General features: G+C 35.8%; 1 protein-coding gene across 1 annotated transcript; it reads right to left on the bottom strand.

Annotated features, from left to right (window-relative positions):
- Positions 1 to 16087: 16087 nt before the first annotated feature.
- LOC110944443 (probable serine/threonine-protein kinase abkC) lies at positions 16088 to 20595 on the bottom strand. The gene is made up of 5 exons (XM_022186110.2): positions 20323 to 20595; positions 18127 to 19447; positions 17753 to 18013; positions 16872 to 17027; positions 16088 to 16472 (listed from the first exon to the last, which is right to left on the bottom strand). Exons 1-5 carry the CDS (start codon positions 20328 to 20330, stop codon positions 16353 to 16355), a joined length of 1866 nt encoding a protein of 621 aa, XP_022041802.1. The 5' UTR covers positions 20331 to 20595; the 3' UTR covers positions 16088 to 16352.
- Between the last annotated feature and the right edge of the window lie 373 nt (positions 20596 to 20968).

Raw genomic sequence — 20968 nt, forward strand, 5'->3', positions numbered from 1 at the left:
ATTCTATAAATACCTGATGTTAGGTGCCATTTGGAGCGGAATTAGTAAAGAGTTTTCCGACGGCGAAGCTCTGTCGAAGTGTCTACTGAATTGTAAACGTTCCAGAATCAATATATAGATAGTTAAAAGTGAATTGTGTGCTGAATTGAACTTGATACGATTGATTCGGCCTTTCATATTGAGTATAAACTCTTCTGATCGACTCGTTCGGGTCTGTATTCGATCCTTCACAAGAACACTATAAATAGCCTTCAATTCTTCACATTTTCTTCACACCACTTCAAGCACTTCAAAGTCAAAGTGTAAAGTTCTTCTTTCTTATCTTCTTAGAGCTTGCTTCTGCTTTGAGACCTCCACTCTTGAGTTCTAATCTTCCCTTGAAGCACTTGTAAGTGTTTCTCCTAGTCTATTTCTTTTATTTGCTAGTTATGAGCCAAAAGTTAACCAAATTGACTTTTGCTTTGACTTTTGATTCTGACCATTTCGGTCAACTCAAAGTTTAAAATGAACTTTGCTACATGATCATAATAATGAAGGTGTTAATATCTCACGATAAGACCCTCTGATCATCATGTTTAGTAGGCGAAATGACGAGTCAAACATGTTTTAAATAAAGTCGAAAACGCATAAAATGCATTTTACGACGAATGAGTTTCTAAGTAATAAAACATAAAGTTTTGACACCAAATTAGTTTTTACAACATTATTAGACATGCCTTAGCATGTCTAGCTCTTCACTTCTAGTTTAGTGCTTATTCCTTAGTCGAAAGTCGAGTGGTTTGACTTCTTCTTTGACTTTCGAATCTGAACCATTTGGTCAACCTTAGGATCCAACCAAGCCCAAATATATAACCATAGTAATATAGGGAATAACCCTCTGAGGTTATACCTTATGGTCATGTCGTTTGATGGGTTAAATGATGAGTCAACTTTAGATACTTTTAAAATGGTCAGAAATACCATTTTGCGTATAATAAGTTTTAAACCTACATGAGGAATAGTTTAGACATATAAACTAATCGTACAACATTAGTAAACATGTTTGGATATATCGGACTTGGCATAGGACTCATTCGCCCATCCAGACCCGTAATTACGTATACGACTCGTTAATGTGGCGTAAACCATTTTAACAAGTCATAACAGGTCAAAACACTCCTAGGAACTTTCTAATCAGAACGTAAGGTTTAATAAATCATATTACACGAGATCCTTTACTCGTTTGATTATAAACCACATTATATCCGTTCTTCCACTTAAGCCATGATGTACAGTAATCTTATAACAATCCGACATAGTTAGGAAACACTTGAGCTTTTGTTGGACCCAGTATGGCCTTAACAACTTCTTTTTACGTAATATGGAAAGTGATTTCAGTATATGTGAAAAAGATGTGCGGAAATGGAAATCAGACTTTCAAGAAACAAGACCTACAGAATTATCAAGTTTATATCACTTTGAAACAAATTAGTTTAACAAGGTGATTGTAAGATTATTATCTAATACAAATGAATCTTGATTTCTGTGGGTGAGAAGAGCAGTGGAGTTTGGGTGTTTGTATATGAATGCTAAGCTTCAAACTCAAGTATCTTCTGCCTCTCGAGCCTTCTATTTATAGACGGCTGTGGACATGAATAAACAATTGTTTATTCATGCAATAGGTCCTGCGTAAAGTAGCAATTTAACATATTCATTGAATCCATCGTTCAAGTTGCATTTGTAATCATGATAACCAATAATGTCATGCTTCGGTCATGGGTGGCAGGATAGAGTTGTGATTTTTAGACAAGTGGGGCTTTTATCAGAATTTCTGATAAACCACTTCATCAGAAATTCTGGTGAACAAATCATCAGAAATTCTGATGATCAGAATCGTCAGAAACTAATGATATTTCATCAGAAATATCATCAGATCCATCAGAAATGACCTTCTCTGATAATCCAAATCAACTCTTGATCAACTTGTGATTCTTTGAAGTAGATACTTTGCATTTCAGTTGTCCTATATGATTTTCTTCTTCTTGTTGTGATCTTCAGGACTATTATCTTCTTCAGAGATCCAGTTGATTGAGATTTTCTTCAATACTTACAAATATAGTTTCCTAACAGCTTTACATACACAGTTGAACAAGACATCTACGTAACCTGTGAGTACATAGTTCCCCTCTTTTACGTTTTCAATTTTTTTTTTTTTGGTGATTCATAGGTGCTAACTATTTTCAAGATTTCAAAACAATGTATATGATTTATATATACAATTGTTTTCAATAATGTGTGAAACTTGGTGGTGCATTATCCATAACACGAGTACGTTCATTAACTTTGGCCAAGCCGACCCATAGAATGTTATGGTACCATAGGACTGACAATCCCGTTATCAAATTTCTCGGGGTTTGTGAGGAAGTTTGGGGAACGACAGAAATTGTGAAACACAATTTGATAAACCCTTTGGTGGTTTATTAGTCGAGTCAGCACAGGCTTGAATGTATTCACAACACAACCACACTTGTTTACACAAAGACGACTAAAACAAGGACGATTGGTTTATACAAAACAAGGACGATTGGTTTATACAAAACAAGGACAATTGGTTTACACAAAACAAAAATGATTGGTTTAGATAAGTCACAAACGGTTTTCAATTAAAGATATATAAACCATACAAAGTTTTCTTTTAAATCAGTTACTTGCATGATTTTACAAAAGAAACACTTTTGTCAAGATTCATGGCTACAAGGTTTTCTTACTTATACCAACCTTTATAGTCGGTTAAACATATTGCAATACTAAACATATTTAATACAAGTTTGGTTACAAGTTTTTCACTCATCTACTGTCACACCCCGACCACGTAAAACAACAAAACGTGGCGGAATCGTCGGGGAGTGTTGTAACAGAATCATTGTTTCATAACACATGGAAAATTGAAATATTGACTTATTAATTTAAAGGAGTTACAATGTCTTGACAAACAAATAAGTATAACATAATTAACTAGTCTTGCATCTTTTATTGTCACTAAGGCCCAAGTCCGCCTATGTGTATCTTGATCAATCCTATGCATCATCTCCTGAAACACATGTGAAAATAGGTACGTCAGCAAAAATGCCGGCGAGTACATAGGTTTTATGAAAAATAGGATTCATGACTTAGGTTTAAGAAAATGTTTAACAAAAACTTGTCATGAATCCAGTTTAAGTGTTTGCTTTTATAAAACGTTTGAAAATCGATGATAGATAGGTATAGTTAAAAAGAATGAGGTAAGGTTAAGTGAATAACCAAGTAAAAAGGAGTTTGTATAAGTCAAACTGTTTTGTAAAACAATGTCTTGTGAAAAATATGTTATTTGTATAAAAATGTATAAGTCCAAATGAATGATTTAAATAACGCTACGCCATGTAATATAATACAAGCACTTATATATAGGAAGTACCAGCGGCGTATCCACCATGCTTGTAGCATACTACACACATATCGTTACTTAAGTCACTTAAACAAATCACCAAAGCATATAGTTCATGTTTAAACCAATCATCAAATGTTCTTGTCTAAACCATTGTCAATGTTTAAAAACCCAAAATGTAGTCATGTAGTTATGTGTAAACAAAAGTTATGTATGGTAAGTAACAAAATGAGAATACTTAACCATAAGTAAAAAGGAACAAAACAAAGTATTTTGAATAAATCAAAAAGTTATGTTTTGCTGTCACACCCCGATCTCCACGTGTCACCGGTGGGCCCGGTGTGGGGTACAGTGACGTAGTTGGCATCGTCATAGACAAACAACACAATATAATAATGCACAGCGGAAGCAGAAATAGATTCATTTCAACTTTAATTAAAATGCAATAATAAATATCACAAGTAGTTGAAACGGATCCACAGGCGGATCAAATAAAATAAGATAATTGTTCAACAGTTTATTGTCGTCCGAGCTTGCGAGACTATTATGGACGCTCTTAGGAAACAGCCAGCCTAGTACGTATAGTACCTGCACTTAACCTTTTGGGAAAATACGTCAGTTTACACTGGTAAATACAAATTAACTGACTCATTTTGAAAATGATTGAAAATTGATTTAAATGCACAAGGCATAAATATTTTTATTAACTTGGGATAATTATGCAATATAAACTTGTGAACGAATTACATGCTACTCGTACGTTTGGTAGCCCGGGATCTTGTCCGGGTTAAAGATTAATTGACACACCACATTAATGAGTTATACATGACGAGTGTACGCCTACACCCCATGCTCAGGTCGTGGCCATCTCGTAAGATAATGCCAAGGATATCCGGGACACGGTCAATAACCCCCCAAATGCTTAAAGTAAAACAAGACTGTTTAAACGAGCCGGACAAACTATTCCAATTGCATACCCAAGGGTGCAAGATTTGAATGCTCGATCAAGCGGTATTCTATATACCGTACCCCAAGCCCGTATAGGGAAAATAAGTTAACATGTATTTACCTGAGTAAGTATGAATCACAATTGGTAAGTGTAGATAGCTTTTACTGGGCCTCCTATTCTGGAACAAAGGTTTATAATAACCTATTAGATTCCTAACGGGTCTTTATTTAAGCTTTAGCTTAGACCGGTTAGTTTTAAGGACGATACGGTACAAGCGCACGATTAAGCGAAAGACCGGATAGAATGTGATTTAGACCCGACAAGTTTGAATACTTGTATAATATGGGTATACTAAATACATTCTGGATTTTGAGATAAAAATGATAACGTTTGACCCGTTTCGGTCAATTTACGCAAACTAGTTACGTAGACCGAACCGAACGCAAAAAGGGCGTTACGGGTAACCAAAAGAGTCATACGCAAGTTCCCTGAGATAATATGCTTTAAATATTATATAATATCAGCAAGTTATGTCCTATTATGCCCCGAATGTATTTAAACTCAATTTACGCCTCATAAGGGCATTTTGGTCATTTAAAAGATTATAAAAGAGTTAAATTGGAAATCTGAGTTACAGGTCTGATTTATACAGTAAATATACTTAGTTTGACATATTATAACAGTAGGGTATGACCCGTATACAAAACTTATCATTTAAAATCAAACTATGCACCGTAGGGGTATTTTAGTAATTTCACAAGGGCTAAAAATGTCAAAACTGGAAATCTGAGTTCAAAAACTTATACTTACTGTTATTATATGAAAATATGCTAAACACATCAGTAGGTATGAACCTTATATGTTTAATATAGGTATAACGTATACTATGCGTTAAAAACGCAAAAAATGCGATTTAGAGCCGTTTCCGGGTTTTCAAAAGAAAGCTGAGATTTTTATATTTCCAGAATGCTCAAAATAATTTATTTAACAAATAAAATCAGTAGAAAAAGGTTTGGGGTCAAAAGGATGTATAAAACTCATTTTATGGCTTAAACGGTCAAAACCGGCATTAACCGAATCGACTTAGCGACGTATGATCCGATCAGCCAAAAATTAAATAAAAATCTTCAAAAATCCCAGAATATTATATAACATCAGTGGGTAAAAAGTTTTATATCGAAAAGTGGCCTCAATTAGGTTATACGCTAAATGCGCCGTTTATTAAACATAAAGATATAGTTTTACACTATCGGCCATAACTCAAAATCTGGACCACCAACTGATCTGAAATTTTCGGTGCAAGTTTATAAATTAATAATAAAGATTTCTACTCTTTCACTTTTCCAAAAATCACGTTTTATATCAAAAAGGGCAAAATAGTCAACTTTTAAGCATAATCGGAAACATGCATATAAATCGGTTAAGCATAGACTCAAGTTGCAAAAATTCCAGAGAGTTAAACTAAAATAAAAAAGGTCAAAAATAAACTCTAATACAGATCTCAAACATGCATGCACGGATCCGAATCGAGAGTCAACGAAAAAGTCGTTTTACAAGACTTTCGGTTCCGATTCGTGTTTATACTAAAGATTGTCGAGTTGATTATGATAAAAACACATTATTATATTCATTATAAGTTATTTTTGATGATCAAACTGATTGCATGTCATCTACATTACCATTTATGCTATATTCCGCAAAAACGATTTCTGTTGACTTTTTAAGAACATCTTTGACTCGACAAATAGCATGCTTAGAGTGGGAATCGGAGAATACCCTTTTGAGGGTTTGTTTCCCACATAAATACCAACTTATAAGTGGTTTCAATTTGAGAAATGACAGAGCCAATTTCGTTTAATCGAAAAGTCAAACTATATGAACAACGGATTGACTTTTTGCTAATAATCAAAGCTATAACGAATTAGAGGATGATATGAATGCTTACAAATGTCCTAATGAAGCCTAGAAAGCACTTGGAGGCTGCCTTGACGACCAGAAAGCTCCTGGAATGCCTTGAGAGTTCTTGCAAAATTGTATGTGTTCTTGGTGGTTACACAAGTCCTCAAAAAAGTGATGAATTGATCAGATTTATTGTGAATTCAGGAGTTGTAAGAGTGCACCAGGTGTCCTAGACATGCATGGCCATCTATTGGTGAGAAATGGAGGTGCTCACAGCTGTTTTACACTCAAAAAAATGGACTAAACAGCCCCTGCTCGCAATCTGCTGCACCTGGGTTTATTGGCAGCTGCCAAACTTTGTTAATTATTGGCAGTTTTGGTCCCTGTCCTTGCACGCGAGGTTTTGGCTATGAATCTTGACTCGTAAACCCTCAAATCTGGTTTTTAAGAACCTTGGGACATTTACCAACATGGTAATGTCCTCGGATAACTTTGCGCTCACCCGAAAAGTCATGAAACTCGACGTTGACGCTTTTAACCCCTCAAGTACGGTTTTGGCCATAACTTTCTCATACGATAACGAAACTTCATGAAATTTTTACCACATATTCTAGTGAGTATATTTTAGCATTACAAAGCTTCGGGTCTGCCAAAAGTTCACTCAGAGGTATAAATTCAACATGTTGACACTTTTAGCCCCTATAGTTTGTAATTCCTCACTTTTGTGCAATTTCCGCTTCGTATGATCCATGATCCATCCGTTTAAGGTTATAAACATTATGTAGGGTTATTATGGAGTCTATTTAGCCATTGTTGACACTTTGGACCCTTACGTTCCATAGTTTTCACTATTTGTCAACTTTAGTCCCTCTAAAGTTTGTTTTCACATACCGGAACCCTATGACACGTGTCAATACATTATTGGACGTAATTTTTCGAGGTGTTACATTTGCCAAGTAGAAAACTTGTTTTATTGATACAAACATTTATGTGGTAAGATAACGCATACATCCAAGCCTTGAGACAGCAGGATAACCTTAGAGTAAAGGTTATCAAAGTAAAATGTTTTCGGATTCGGTCATTCCATCCATCCAAACAAACCTAGGATTTTAGGAACGGGATTTGTCAAGTCCTATGGTACCACTACCTACTACCGAGCGGCATGATCGGTGTTAATGAATGTAACAAAGAACCGTTTAAACAAACCAAATGTAAACAAGTTATGTGAAAACAATGTACTAAGTATGCTAAGTAACATACAAAGCAGAAAAGTCATGTAAATCAATGTGCTAGCATGTTAAATGAACATACATAGCAAAAGAAATGTAATGTAAAACTATGTGCTTAGCATGTCAAGTAAACATACATAGCAAAACATAATGAAATCATGTACTAATAGTGTACTAATGAACATAGCAAGTATATGATATGAAAACAAGAAAGCACGAAAGTAACAAGTAGGCACATGTGTTTCACCCCAAAATGTTTGAAAAACAGTAAACGAGGGGTCTATGTACTCACTTGAGGGTGCTTAGAAGTCTTGAACAACAACCAAGCGAAGCTAGAGGGATCACGGAATCAAACGGCACCCTATATAGATAACTACATAAATAACCGGACCTAAATCGGGAGATTGGATAGTATGAGGTTTCGTAAACCAAATGAGTATTGGAAATCATATGATATGGTTAAACAAAGCCTACATACTAAAATGAAACCTAACCTTAGTGCTTATGACCCATTACGACCCGTTTAGGTAGCTTATGCTACTTTAACGCGTCGTTCGCGTAAAACGCGTTCGAAATGCCTAACTAGCCCTATGACAAGCAAGATATGCCTTAACATACTTAATATTGTTGCTAAATCAGTTTAGATACTAAAAATTATGTTGCATAGGCTTAAAATGAACTTTAGCGTAAAAAGGGCATTTTGGTAATTTACCTAAGGCATAAGAACTACTTATCATACAACTACTTAAACGTCGTGACCATAAGGTATAACCTCGGAAGGTTATTCCCTATACAACTATGGTCACCTAAAGTGTTTGGTCGGATCCTAATGATCGACCAAATGGGTCGGGTTCGTAAGCATAAGCGATTGATTAGATCGCTTACCTTTACGACCCTAAACAAGCACAAATCTAAAAGCGACGAGCTAAACATGCTAGAACATGTTTAGTAATGTTAGAAAACAGGTTTGGTATTAAAACAAACGGTTTTAATACCCTAGAGTAGTTTGGTTACAAAATACGCGAGAAAACGCATTTTGGCCGAAACTACGACTCGTCACTGAGCCTAGATAACGTGGTAATCAGTAGGTATAGTCACTAGGGACTATAACCATCGTGATTACGCTCACGTTATGAAGTTCAAACGAACTTCGCGTTGACCATAAACTGGTCAATGCAGAAAGTCAAACAAAGTTTGACTTTCGAACTCGAAAAGCAATAAAAGAACGAAGGAATACTTACAAAGGGTCCCCGCAAGCTTTGATTTCTCAAGTATTCTCAGGTATGAAGTGGTTTAGTACTCCAACTTAGAGAAATCTCAAGAAATCAAGTGGGTTTTGCAATGGGGATGGATGAGTATTTATAGGAAAACCAAGACCGTTAGGATCGTTCCTCGACAAACGTGCTTCGATCTTGGCCGTACACATGGGCACCTTGATTTAGAAAACCATTAGAGCCCATAGAAATGCCCCAAAACCATTTGCAAGTGGTTTGGAAGTGCTAAACAGCTGCAAACAGCTGTTTGCAACAATTTTGCTGATCTGGGAGGCTGACGCGGCCCGCTTAAGAATTACACACAAACTCACGTGGGCCGCCTGGGCATAGTTTCCAGAATTTGCAGTTTAGTCCCTGAACTTGAAAAACATGCATTTCGGCCCATTTTTGGCACGTTTAAGCCCCGTTAACCTCATTTCAAGGCTCTAAAATGATGTTAAAGTATAGGGAACCCAAAACATGCTCAAAAATATCTCGGATGTCGGTTCGTTTGGTCGTACGATCGCGATGTTCGCTTAATTACGACGGAATGCGCATAAGCGTGAAAGACGATCCAAATTGCGCGACGAATGGATTTTTCTTATGCCAAACACTAAAATAAAATATTTTAATGCTTACATAAATTTTTGGATGTCCGGAAGTATTCAGAACGTGAGTTATGCGCGAAAATGCAAACTTATGCACTTTTTGACGCTTTTAGTCCCTGAATGACCAAAAAGTTTATTTTAGCACACCGAATACCTCAAAGCCTATTTCTAAGCTATGTAAAGGATATTTAGGGTATGTTTAACTTATGGTCAAGTTCCGGAATGTTCGTTACAGTTCAAATTGGCATACTTTCGCAGTTTGTCATATTTAGTCCCTGTAAGCGAATAAACTTGATTTCGGCATACCAAATCTTCCAAAACTTATTTCTAAGTTATGTAAAGGTTATTTAGGGTATGTTAAGCCTATGTCACTATTCCGGAGTGTTTGTTGCATTAAACTGGTTATATTTACGCATCAGTGCGCGTATAACCCTCTAGAAAGCGATCTAAAGCCTGAAATTGAACAAGAGTTGATATGTGCAAATGATACACATGTTTATACAAATCCCAAGTATGAAATACAATATTTCATTGGTTTGGTATTTGTCTGATGGCTGAAGTGACACGGGTGTCACATCTACTCTCGTAGTCGGACGAGGTATTACAATGCAAATACAAAGCCATGAATTTGACTTACAAAACCTATGTTACTCTCCAGCATTTATTGTTGACCGTCTTTTTCACATATGTTTCAGGTGGTGTGATGATATACAAATATGCAACACATAGGAACGGACCCGGGCCTTAGTCTGCTTAAAATAAAGACAATTGTTTGTGTTTCAAAAGACAATGTAATCTAAATTAATCATTAACATTGAAACTTTAAATACCATGTGTTTGAAACAATTTATAACGTGACTCCCCGAAGATTCCGTTAACGGTTGTTATACGCGGTTGGGGTGTTACAGTTATCTCCAATTATGCTCGTTTTAGCTTCCTTTTTCCTCTGTAATCCTGCAGAACACAAATGACTCATTACAATACTAAAACACTAACAAAACGACTAAATAATTATACAAACTAGACATGAGAAATAGATGTATTTTGCAATATATCAATATCCCCACACTTCCCTCTTTTTTTCTCTAAAAAACTTTGCAATGGAATTAGAACTAGGATCACTAGTTTCAAAAACTTAAGATTTCCTAATTTAAAAAAAAAACTCAAGAATGTTTAACCATGTTTATCGATATAACTATCCACTTAAACCCAACTGACGACTCATTAAGCCCCTTTCATGTTATCATTAGTTTCAAGTTAACATTCATCTAAGGATCTCACACTCTAGGTCCAAATATCCACCTAACCCATCTCAGGCTTATAATGAAAAAGATGAACAACCTACCATTTTATATAAATAACCCTTATGTATTCTAAAATAAAATTTGTGGAATGATTAACTCAGAGGGCATTATCACCAAGTCGTTATCCCAGTGGGAAACACCATGAGCCTCACACTTCCTTTAACATCCACCTTGTGAGTATACCCCACCCGAGACACTATCCCAGTGGTTAATACCATAGGCTTTAGTTTATATTAAAAATAGCTCAAATGAATGAATGATGGAATTTTTTAGGCGCTACAAGAATCCAGATTTATTCTCATAAAAATAATAAGATGTGCCAATTAAATTTAAAATATTTATAGGTTATTTACTTATAGTGGTTCCTTTGTATCCTTAACGGTTTCAGTTTTCTTATATCCCCTAAGATGAGAACCCACAAGACTTCACGATTTAAAGTTAAGGAATCTAGGAAACCCTCTAAGTCTGTTGGGCCAACCGATACATCCCAAGAAATACGTCTTTTGTCTACTTTATCTCATATGTGTAATATTTCGAAAACCAAATAAACCCAATTTTTCTATCATTTTCCATTTATTTGCAAAATGTTTCCAAAAGCATTTTCTAATTATTCAATTCTTTTGGATTTTTAAAATTTTTTTCGTGTTTTCTAGAATTTTTTTTCGACTCAAACTAACTTAACTAACACACTAACACTCAAATGTCCCATCTCCACACTTAAAATTTGCATTGTCCCTAATGCAGGAATGGAAACACGACTCAAAAGAAAAAAAAAGAATACAAAAATAAAAATAAAAATAAAAAATAATAAAATACAAGATATATGATGGAAAAGATTTAGATGGTAATATTGCAAGACTGTCATGTGCCAGTCAATTCCACAAATGTCCTCCAGTTCGAACATGCTCAGCAAACAATTCCTAACCCTCACACACGGACGAAAGCCGCTACTTACATCAATCATTCAAGACTAACAAAAACAACATAAATAGAAAATAAAGCAAAAGATACTGGTGCATAATCCTGTTGCTCTGCTGCTGCCATCCCCACACTAGTCTTCATCATCACCTGCCGGCTCTGAGGCTCTAAAATAATCTGGAACAGTAATACCCATATGGCCCATCATATACCGAAGCACCTCCTCATTCCTGTGCTGACCAGTCGAGATCATATCCCTCAGATCCCCATACTTCCTATCCATCCTCTCGCATAAAGTATCAAGTGTCAGTGACCATACGTTCAACCTCTCGAGGGTTCAGCACATGTATAGCCTATTCAGGCAGTTATTCCGACACGGTTCCATAGGCCGATGCACAGGAGCGAGCTGCCTGGCCGACATCGGTAGGTCGGTCCATAGAGTTTGTGCATTGCATGATGAGAGGATATGCTGATAGCGTAGGGTCCATAAGGTTTTGTGCTTCAATAATATCTAACGTATTAGTAAACATTGCAAACGTGGATTGCATGATTTAGGCGGATAAACACTACCTTTGATCATTGTGGACTTCTATCTGAAATTCTAAATAATTGAACAAAAGCATATATTAGTTCAATTTGTATGTGGTTTGATCCTATTGCACATGATTCTCAGAAAATATGCGTTATACATTCTTTCTATATCTGATATTGAAAAAACCTAAAAGATTTTAGGTGTGCTTTAGCATAAACTTTGTAAAATCCAAAAATATTTTTCTTTTCAAATTGTTTTTGATAGTATTCCATATAAAATTGATAAAAAAAAAATTCATATGCACGGAGGCATGTTTAAGATAAACATGGGTTTATCCAAAAATGTGAATTGGTATAACGAGACATTCCAGATATTGTTTGTGATTATGAACAGATTGGTGCTCATACACGTATGAGGTGTAGAATTCAGAATGCTCATCGGAATGCAGAATTCGAGAAGATGACGGGATACTTCAACACCTAGTAAACATTGCAAACGTGGATTGCATGAACGTGGATTGCATGATTTAGGCGGATAAACACTACCTTTGATCATTGTGGACTGCTATCTGAAATTCTAAATAATTGAACAAAAGCATATGTTAGTTCAATTTGTATGTGGTTTGATCCTATTGCACATGATTCTCAGAAAATATGCGTTATACATTCTTTCTATATCTGATATTGAAAAATCCTAAAAGATTTTAGGTGTGTTTTAGCATAAACTTTGTAAAATCCAAAAATATTTTTCTTTTCAAATTGTTTTTGATAGTATTCCATATAAAATTGATAAAAAAAATTCATATGCACGGAGGCATGTTTGAGATAAACATGGGTTTATCTAAAAATGTGAATTGGTATAACGAGACATTCCAGATATTGTTTGTGATTGTGAACAGATTGGTGCTCGTACACGTATGAGGTGTAGAATTCAGAATGCTCATCGGAATGCAGAATTCGAGAAGATGACGGGATACTTCAACACCTCTCAGCAACCAAAAACGTGCTAAAGCTTTCTCATTAGGATCTACATATTCGATGACACGATGGCCGATCATCTATCATACTTGAATTCTCCCAAGTTAGATTCAAGTTTACCAGATGACCTGATCCTCAGATGAACAAAAGATACCAAGCTAGGAAACCTCCTCCTACATCTTTTGAAGCACTCAACAAAACAGGAGTTTGAAATTATCCTAATGATTAATGAAGTCAAGTTCGTTAGATTAGTGCTTGATGACTAATCGTGCTTGAATGGATTAAAGATCAGATGCATCAGCTTAGGGGGAGTTTGTTAGTGCAGATGAAGCTGAAGTATTCTAAAAATATCAAGTCATCGAAGTAATGAGAAATTGCTATTATTGTTAAGCGGGAGTTTGTAAGTGTAGCAAATAGTAACAATATATCAATTAGTTTTTAGTGACATAAGGGGAAACTTTTAATATCTGTGTAATGTCCAAGGGGCTATAAATATTAGCTTGTCAAAGAGTTTTGAGAGATTCTAGGGGTTTTCACAAACATATCGTATAGAATCTAGCGTTTGAATGTTCATAATGCAAGCAAGATTGATATTTACATCTCGTGTTTCTTGATTGATTGTTGATATACTACGTCGCATTTGACGGATTCCGCACGTCGAACACGTTAATTGGACGAATTGTACGGTATGCGATCCCACATCCAGTTTGTCTAATTGATGCCAATGTTGCCACAGCATTCTGATCCATGACCAAGGCAAATCTAATATAAATGAATCCATTATACTCATTCCATGTCACACCCTCAATAGACCTTCCCTAGACTAAACAAATGACTGATGCCGCAACAAAGCATTATCTTCAAGGTGGATAATAATATATCTTACCTTTACATTCTCAAGGGTAGAATCAATAGAGAAAAAAATGCTCTACACGGCATAACCATCCCTCAACATTAGTACCATTAAACTTTGGGAATTCAATCTTTGTTAATCTGCTAAAATTGTACCTCTGTTCTCCTGTGTCATGATTCTGATTTAGTTGATTGTATTGGTGATTGGAACCCCCTGATCCGTTGGAATTGACCTGATTTCCACCAAGTGTTTGCAAACATTTGAGGATTTTTTTTTTCCATTTTTGCTGATAATTATGAAGAAGTTTGGATTAATTGATATTTCACACTATCAATTTCCATATTCACACTTGTCTTGATTGCTTCCGGTTGATTCAGATTCATGCATGTTACAGTCTCTAATCGTTGTAACATTGCAGCATGATCTATAATTCGTTGCTTAAGTGATTGATTTCGAGTTTACATTGCCAGCTGATGTATGGATGAAATGAACTAATTGAACAATGACTAATTCAAGAATTGAAACGAAAATGGACAAAATTGAATGTGTTGAAGTGAATCTGATCGAACGAATGATCAGATTCAATGAATCGAATCGAAATGCACAGTTTGATTGAATGAATTGAATAGAAATTAGATGAATTAGGGAAGAACTTGTGAATTAGGGTTTAATTCAAGAATTGACACGAAAATGGACAAAATTGAATGTGTTGAAGTGAATCTGATCGAACGAATGATCAGATTCAATGAATCGAATCGAAATGCACAGTTTGATTGAATGAATTGAATAGAAATTAGATGAATTAGGGAAGAACTTGTGAATTAGGGTTTCAAAATCAAAAGCTCCAAGGATTGAACAGCTCTGATACCACTTGATACGATAGAACATGAACAGAAGAGAGAATTGGATCAAATCAAGCCTGTTTGTTATTACAATTGGAATTGGTTAAGTACGTGTTCCTAATGACCAACTAACTCTTTACACTATAAACCCCCGGCTATCCCATAATTACAATTAACCTCCCTGTACTTGTACTAACTTCTAGCTTATTACAAAAGTGGTCCCATCACTATTTCTATTGTATTTGCCTGGAATAGTATAATTAATGTCTTTAATCAATCTCTATTGGAAACTCTATTACCCTACATTGGTAAGTCTTCGAGTGAATGAGAGATAGAGTCCATACTTGAGAAAACCATAAATTCATGATGAAATCTTTTTAGAGTTTGTTTTTTCAATTTGAAATCAAAACTAAAATGAATTCGAATTCGAATTCCATTTTCAATTTGGTTTTGATTATATCTTAAATCAGTTTGATTTAGTTTTTGGTTTAACCGGAAAAAAAAACAAGAAACTCAGAACCAGCGTACACCTCTACCTTTACTCCTAGCAAAACTAACAGGTTGGATCAAAGTTGGGTGACAAATCAAAACGGTTTCTAAGCAAAAAGAGTTCGGTTCAAGATGACCGTTCTAAAAGAACTAATTATAGTCGAAACATTATCTTACTAAAATGGACATCGGTTGAAATGATTTTTCTTAGGAAATAGTATCCAATGGGTTCTCCCAGTAGATCTTTTTATTACAGCTAGTCACGATGGGTAGAGGTGGCGGCGGACGAGGTGGCACAGACGGAGGCGACTAGCCCGATTGCGATGGGGGCTACATTGGAATCAGCAATGGTTGTGCTTGTGAAACCGCTAGTAGAGACAAACAGTTATGGATGATGCTATCTCATTTGAACCCGTTGTTTTAAACTTACAAGTTTTGTGTAAGTGATACATTTTGACTTGTAAGGAGGGCCAAACTGACCCATCATGGAACTTAAACTGACCCAAATATACATACAAAATTATTTATTTTTTCAAATCAAAACACTGGGTTTTATGAAAGGTGCAAGTGTCCAACTAACAATTCAAGTACGCGTTACTGGCTTTTTGGTATATTATTATGTACATCCAGTGTGTTCCTTTCTGAGTTTGAGGGTTTAAATTTCGGTTGCACAAGGTGTAGATTGAAGTGGATGTAAACCTAAAAAGCACAACCCATATCGACCGATATCCATTTTGACCCGTATCCTATCACGCCCATATTGTTATCCAAATGCAACAATTTTGGCTTTTGTCAACTTGTTTGACCTGACAATTGCATAAATTTTATTCATGTCTCAACACAAAAACATGTTCATCCAACATATACACTGATTAATAGTTCCATTGAGTTGCAACATTTATGCCACCCAAAGATTAAATTAGCACGTGCCAATATGGTCCTTTCATAAAGAATGTCACACATTCTTTATATCTTATACTAATGTCCTTCCAAAAAAAAAAAAAAAAAGGCTATATTCATAACAAAATTCCACTGTCGCGTGGATTATACGAGTACAAAATACAAAACTTTTTTCAGGCAAGACGGATCAACCTTTTTATGGGGCCATCAAGCTTTCGATTGTGTAGGTTAGCGACTTTGCCCAGTCTTCTTTCAGCAACAATGTTTGAAGTGTATGCATTACATCATACTCAGGGTCAAGCTTCCTTTGCCAACCCTATAAATATAAACAAGTTAAAACACTGGTAATTCGAATCAACCCAGATTCAAACCAAATTTCAAATTTTTCAAACTCGAATCAATTTTGCAAATTCGAATTCAGTTTTCAAAAATTTCAAATTCAAATAAACAGAAAACCAACCCACCGAACACCTCTACAGGTCGGGAGACTTTTTATAAATAACATGATTAGGATGTTTTATACATTCAAATACACCTTAGAAGATTTCAAATTTCAACTGGTTTGGCCTTTATCCTTTTTAATTAAGCTGGACCCGTTGGACATAAAACACAGCCCAAATGAACCCATTAACAGGTAAATGAATAAAAATTACCACCACTTAGCATGACTTAAAGTAGGATCCAATAGCAATTGCTAACAAGAGAAAAGGGTTACCTCAAGAACCAGAGTGGTAACCATGACCGTGCAGACATTTCCATCCACATTGACTCTGTGACGCCTCACTTGCTCTAGCACTTGATGCATGCAATCAGCAGGATGTACAACGTCCCCCTCTGGACTACCCCAAAAATCAAAAGACTCCGTAACTTCCTGTTACCCACAAATAAACACAAGGTTCAAACAAATAATTAATTTTTTAACTTGTTTTAAAAAAGCATGAGGCAGCATTTAGGCCCCGAAGGTGAGGTGTTGCTCTGTGTACAGCAAAATAAGCGTTATGTACAGCTAAAAGTTGCATCTGTCTTAACTCTTTTACATGTAAACCGTTGTATCAAGTAGACCATGCATAATCTCTCTATCAGTTCATCTTGCTGGCTGTTTTTACATATAAACCTTCTAATTTTCACCAATTTAAACACAGATGTGCTTCCCCAATCACCTTGCACCTTTTATAACCAAGTTCTTTTAAGACCATGTGTAGTGGTTTGGGTGAATAATGCCCACCCTTGGGCGTTTTCTGCCATGTGGCAGTCCAGTCAGCAAGGGGCATCATTGGGCGTTTTTACAAAAGGGGCGTAGTGGAATAATGCCCAATAACGCCTCATCCAATCATTACACAATTATTAATTTTTTTTAAATAAAAAACTAAAAAACTTCATTAAATACAAAAGTGGTGCAAATTTGGCATGATTTAAAACACGCGCAGGGGGCTTTTTTGCAAAAAAAAAAAAAGCGCCGAAACACGCCTAGGGGGTTGGGGGGTTTGGCGTTTTTTTTTTTTTGGGGGGGGGGGGGGGGGGACGCCGAAACACGGCGACGACGGGTGGTCTAAAGACAAAAAATTCGTAAAAACAAAAGAATAAAAATGGAATTACCTTGATAAAGGCCTGAGGATTAGGACAATTCTGTTGTTTTGATAGCCTCAACGTGCACTCTGCTGCAGTTTTTCCATCTCTGCGGGCAACAGCCTTAAAAAATTCCAACAAATTGACTCTATCGCTCTTTGAAAGTTCTGCAGTCATGCCAACATCAAGAAATATGACATGTGGCTTCGATTTGAAGATCCCTTTACGCGATGATTTGCTCCTCACAAGAATGTTCCCAGGATGCATGTCAGCATGAATGAAGTTGTCCACCTGGACAAATAAAAAATTATATTCTTAACCAAATATACTACTACAATTATTTATAGGCATTACGTTGTTTGTATCCTTGTACAGTATATGTAAGTTTGGATATAATTGTTTACCAGCAGCATTTTTAAAAGAGCATGAGTCCCAATGTGTGCAAGAGAACTCTTAAGCCGAACATGTCCTTCAAGTTCATCAACATAACGCGATACACTTTCACCTTGTTCAAAAGTTTCCACCAAAACAGCAGGATGTACAAGTGGATATACAGGTTTAGGGAAAGAAACATCCCTCCAGCTGCGGAAATTATATATAAATCTACTCAAATGAGCAGCTTCCCGTGCGAGATCAACTTGTGACATCATAAACACTGCAAACTGTTGAACACTTTCGTCTAATCTCAGCCAATTAAGTGTAGGAATAAATTTAGACATCTTTGCAACTACATTAATAATCTCAAAATCTCTTTTAATCGATTCGCCAACCCCAGGATGTCTAACTTTAACCGCAACTAATAAAGGCTTGTTACTCTTCCCACGATATCTATACCTCAAAGAGGCTCGATGGATTTGTGCAATGCTTCCAGAAGCTACTGGAACTTCCTCAAAATCATCAAAAACTTCTGATAATTTACGACCGAAAGCCTTTTCAACTGTCTTTTTTGTATAAGCAAAGCTATGTTCAGGAGCCTTGCTGTGAAGCTTAGAGAGCTCAGTGCACAAGTCTGTCGGGAAAAGATCAGGCCGTGTGGCAGCCCATTGACCCCATTTAATGAATGCAGGACCCGCTATTTCTAAAGTACGGCGTACAAGATGAAGCCATCGTTGTCTAGATGACGTCCCAAAATACTCTGCGAATGGAGCCATTGCCATACTGGGTGAGAACAGCATTGCCAAATACATAGCTCTGAACAGCAAGATCAAACCCTCGAATACCCAAATCAATGATGAAATCAAGATGGCGTGTCCATTTTCAGCACGTATGTATAAAGTATTTCTTGGCTGAAAAGAGCCAAAGTTTGACCCTGCATCAGCCAAAGCCATATTACCACATGTGAAGGCAAATATCCCAGGAAGAACAACATATGAGCGACTTAATGCCAGACTAAATGCTTGAGCAATCCTATTTATGCCAGAAATTTGCTTATCTCGATCCAAATTCATGGAAAGCCTCCTCCAAGCATTTTGGGCATGATGCGCTATCGTGTTATTGGCTGATAAAACTGAATAATTTCTGTTGGAGAATGTACTCTTGCCAAAACAAAACTTGGATTTACATTCCAAAATAGGAGCAAACCCTCTATTACTAGAGTACATCCTGTATTTGAAGTTGTTAAAACAAGATCTAATGATTGATCCATCTTCCGAATGAATTCCGCTATTGCTTGTTCGACTTCGAACTACTTGTGCTGTTCTCTTAATTTTTCTGATCACCAAGAGCCTATATTTACAACAAGTTAGTTAAACTTCAATTAACCAATGCAGAATATATTCGAGAATCATTAATCAAATCCAGGATATCTAGGTTATCTTCCCAAAACTAAAATGGTTGGTAAAAATAGTTAACAACTTTACAGATGCATTAAATTGAAGATTTCAAGGTTGACATGTTCTTACAAAATCCTAAACCAAAGCACATACGTCAATTTTTTCCCAAATATATACTAACAATGCATGTAAACATAAGCATTCATCAGTAATCCAAAAAAAAATAAACATAAACCTAAACCCTAACAATTCACAAACATATAATGAATTCAACATTTGCGTTGAATTTCAAATAACTAATGCAGAAAATATTCGAGAATCATTCATCCAATCCAGATTTTCTAAGCCGAATTCCCAAAACAAAGAAGTTGGAATAGTTACCAACTTTATTACTATTACTATTATGTGATTTATCATTTATATATTTAAACTTTTTTTCTTAGTACTGTTCTATTTCTACTTCAAACATTAGGATAGTTATTGATAGTTTATTATCATTATTCGTTAGTTCGATATTCGTTAACTTTATCAATATCGATATCCTTTTCACTAAATGTAATCTATCTATATGAGATCTGCTTTTCAGTTAATCAATACACAGAAAAATAGCATCCACCTATGGTTCAACAAGTTCGAACGAAACCCTAAACCTAGCACCTACATCAAATTATTCCAAAACATATGCCAACATAACATGTAAATATAAACATTCAAGATTCAACAGCAATTCATCCAAAAAACAATAATCACAAACCGAAAGGTCCGAAACCCTAACAAATCGCACACATACACAAATCCGTGACGAAAAGGGGAAAAAAGAATGAAAACCTTGACATTGCGAGAAGCGATTGAAGCTAATTTGTGTAAGAGGTGAATCGCGAGCATTTTCTAGCGAAACAGATCGTGATTTCACCGTTGCGGATCATGAGAATGAAGATTTAGGAATCGTTCGCCACCATATATGATCATCAAAGGTGGATTTGATTGAAAGCTATGGCGGCGTTTTGGAGGGTTGGGGATTTATATTTTTCTTTGTTTTGGAGAAGAAGAATGTATAGAAATATCTCGTGGTCGGCGATGCGTTTACGTGTACAGATGTGATGCGTTAATGTACAACTAATTAATGCATCTTGTCAATTTTTGGTGACTTCATTTCTCCCACTTCCAAGGAAAGTACCGTTTGGGTGAGAGGGGTGTTGTGCTCCCCTCAATCACCTACCGGAGCAAACGAAATTCGTTTGTATCAGGGATGTGTATGGTTTGGTTTGGTTTGATTTTTGGGCAAAATCAAAACCAAAATTGAAATGTTGGTTTTTGGTTTTTTTTTAAAACTGTTCGGTTTCGGTTTTTACATCGGTTTGGTTTTTACATCGGTTCGGTTTTACAGTTATTTCGTTTTTTTAAACAAAAGTAAGTAAGATTTAAAAATAAAAAAATATAATTCAAAATTTAAGAATCTTTCTTATATATTTAC

This window comes from Helianthus annuus, chromosome 1 (assembly GCF_002127325.2).
Source record: "Helianthus annuus cultivar XRQ/B chromosome 1, HanXRQr2.0-SUNRISE, whole genome shotgun sequence".
Classification (NCBI taxonomy): Eukaryota; Viridiplantae; Streptophyta; class Magnoliopsida; order Asterales; family Asteraceae; genus Helianthus; species Helianthus annuus.

Coding starts and splice junctions, on each gene's coding strand:
- LOC110944443 (XM_022186110.2), bottom strand. Junction 18,014..18,126: donor CTCTTTTAAAAATGCTGCTG/GTAAACAATTAT, acceptor TTATTTGTCCAG/GTGGACAACTTCATTCATGC. Junction 17,028..17,752: donor ATCCTCAGGCCTTTATCAAG/GTAATTCCATTT, acceptor TGTGGGTAACAG/GAAGTTACGGAGTCTTTTGA.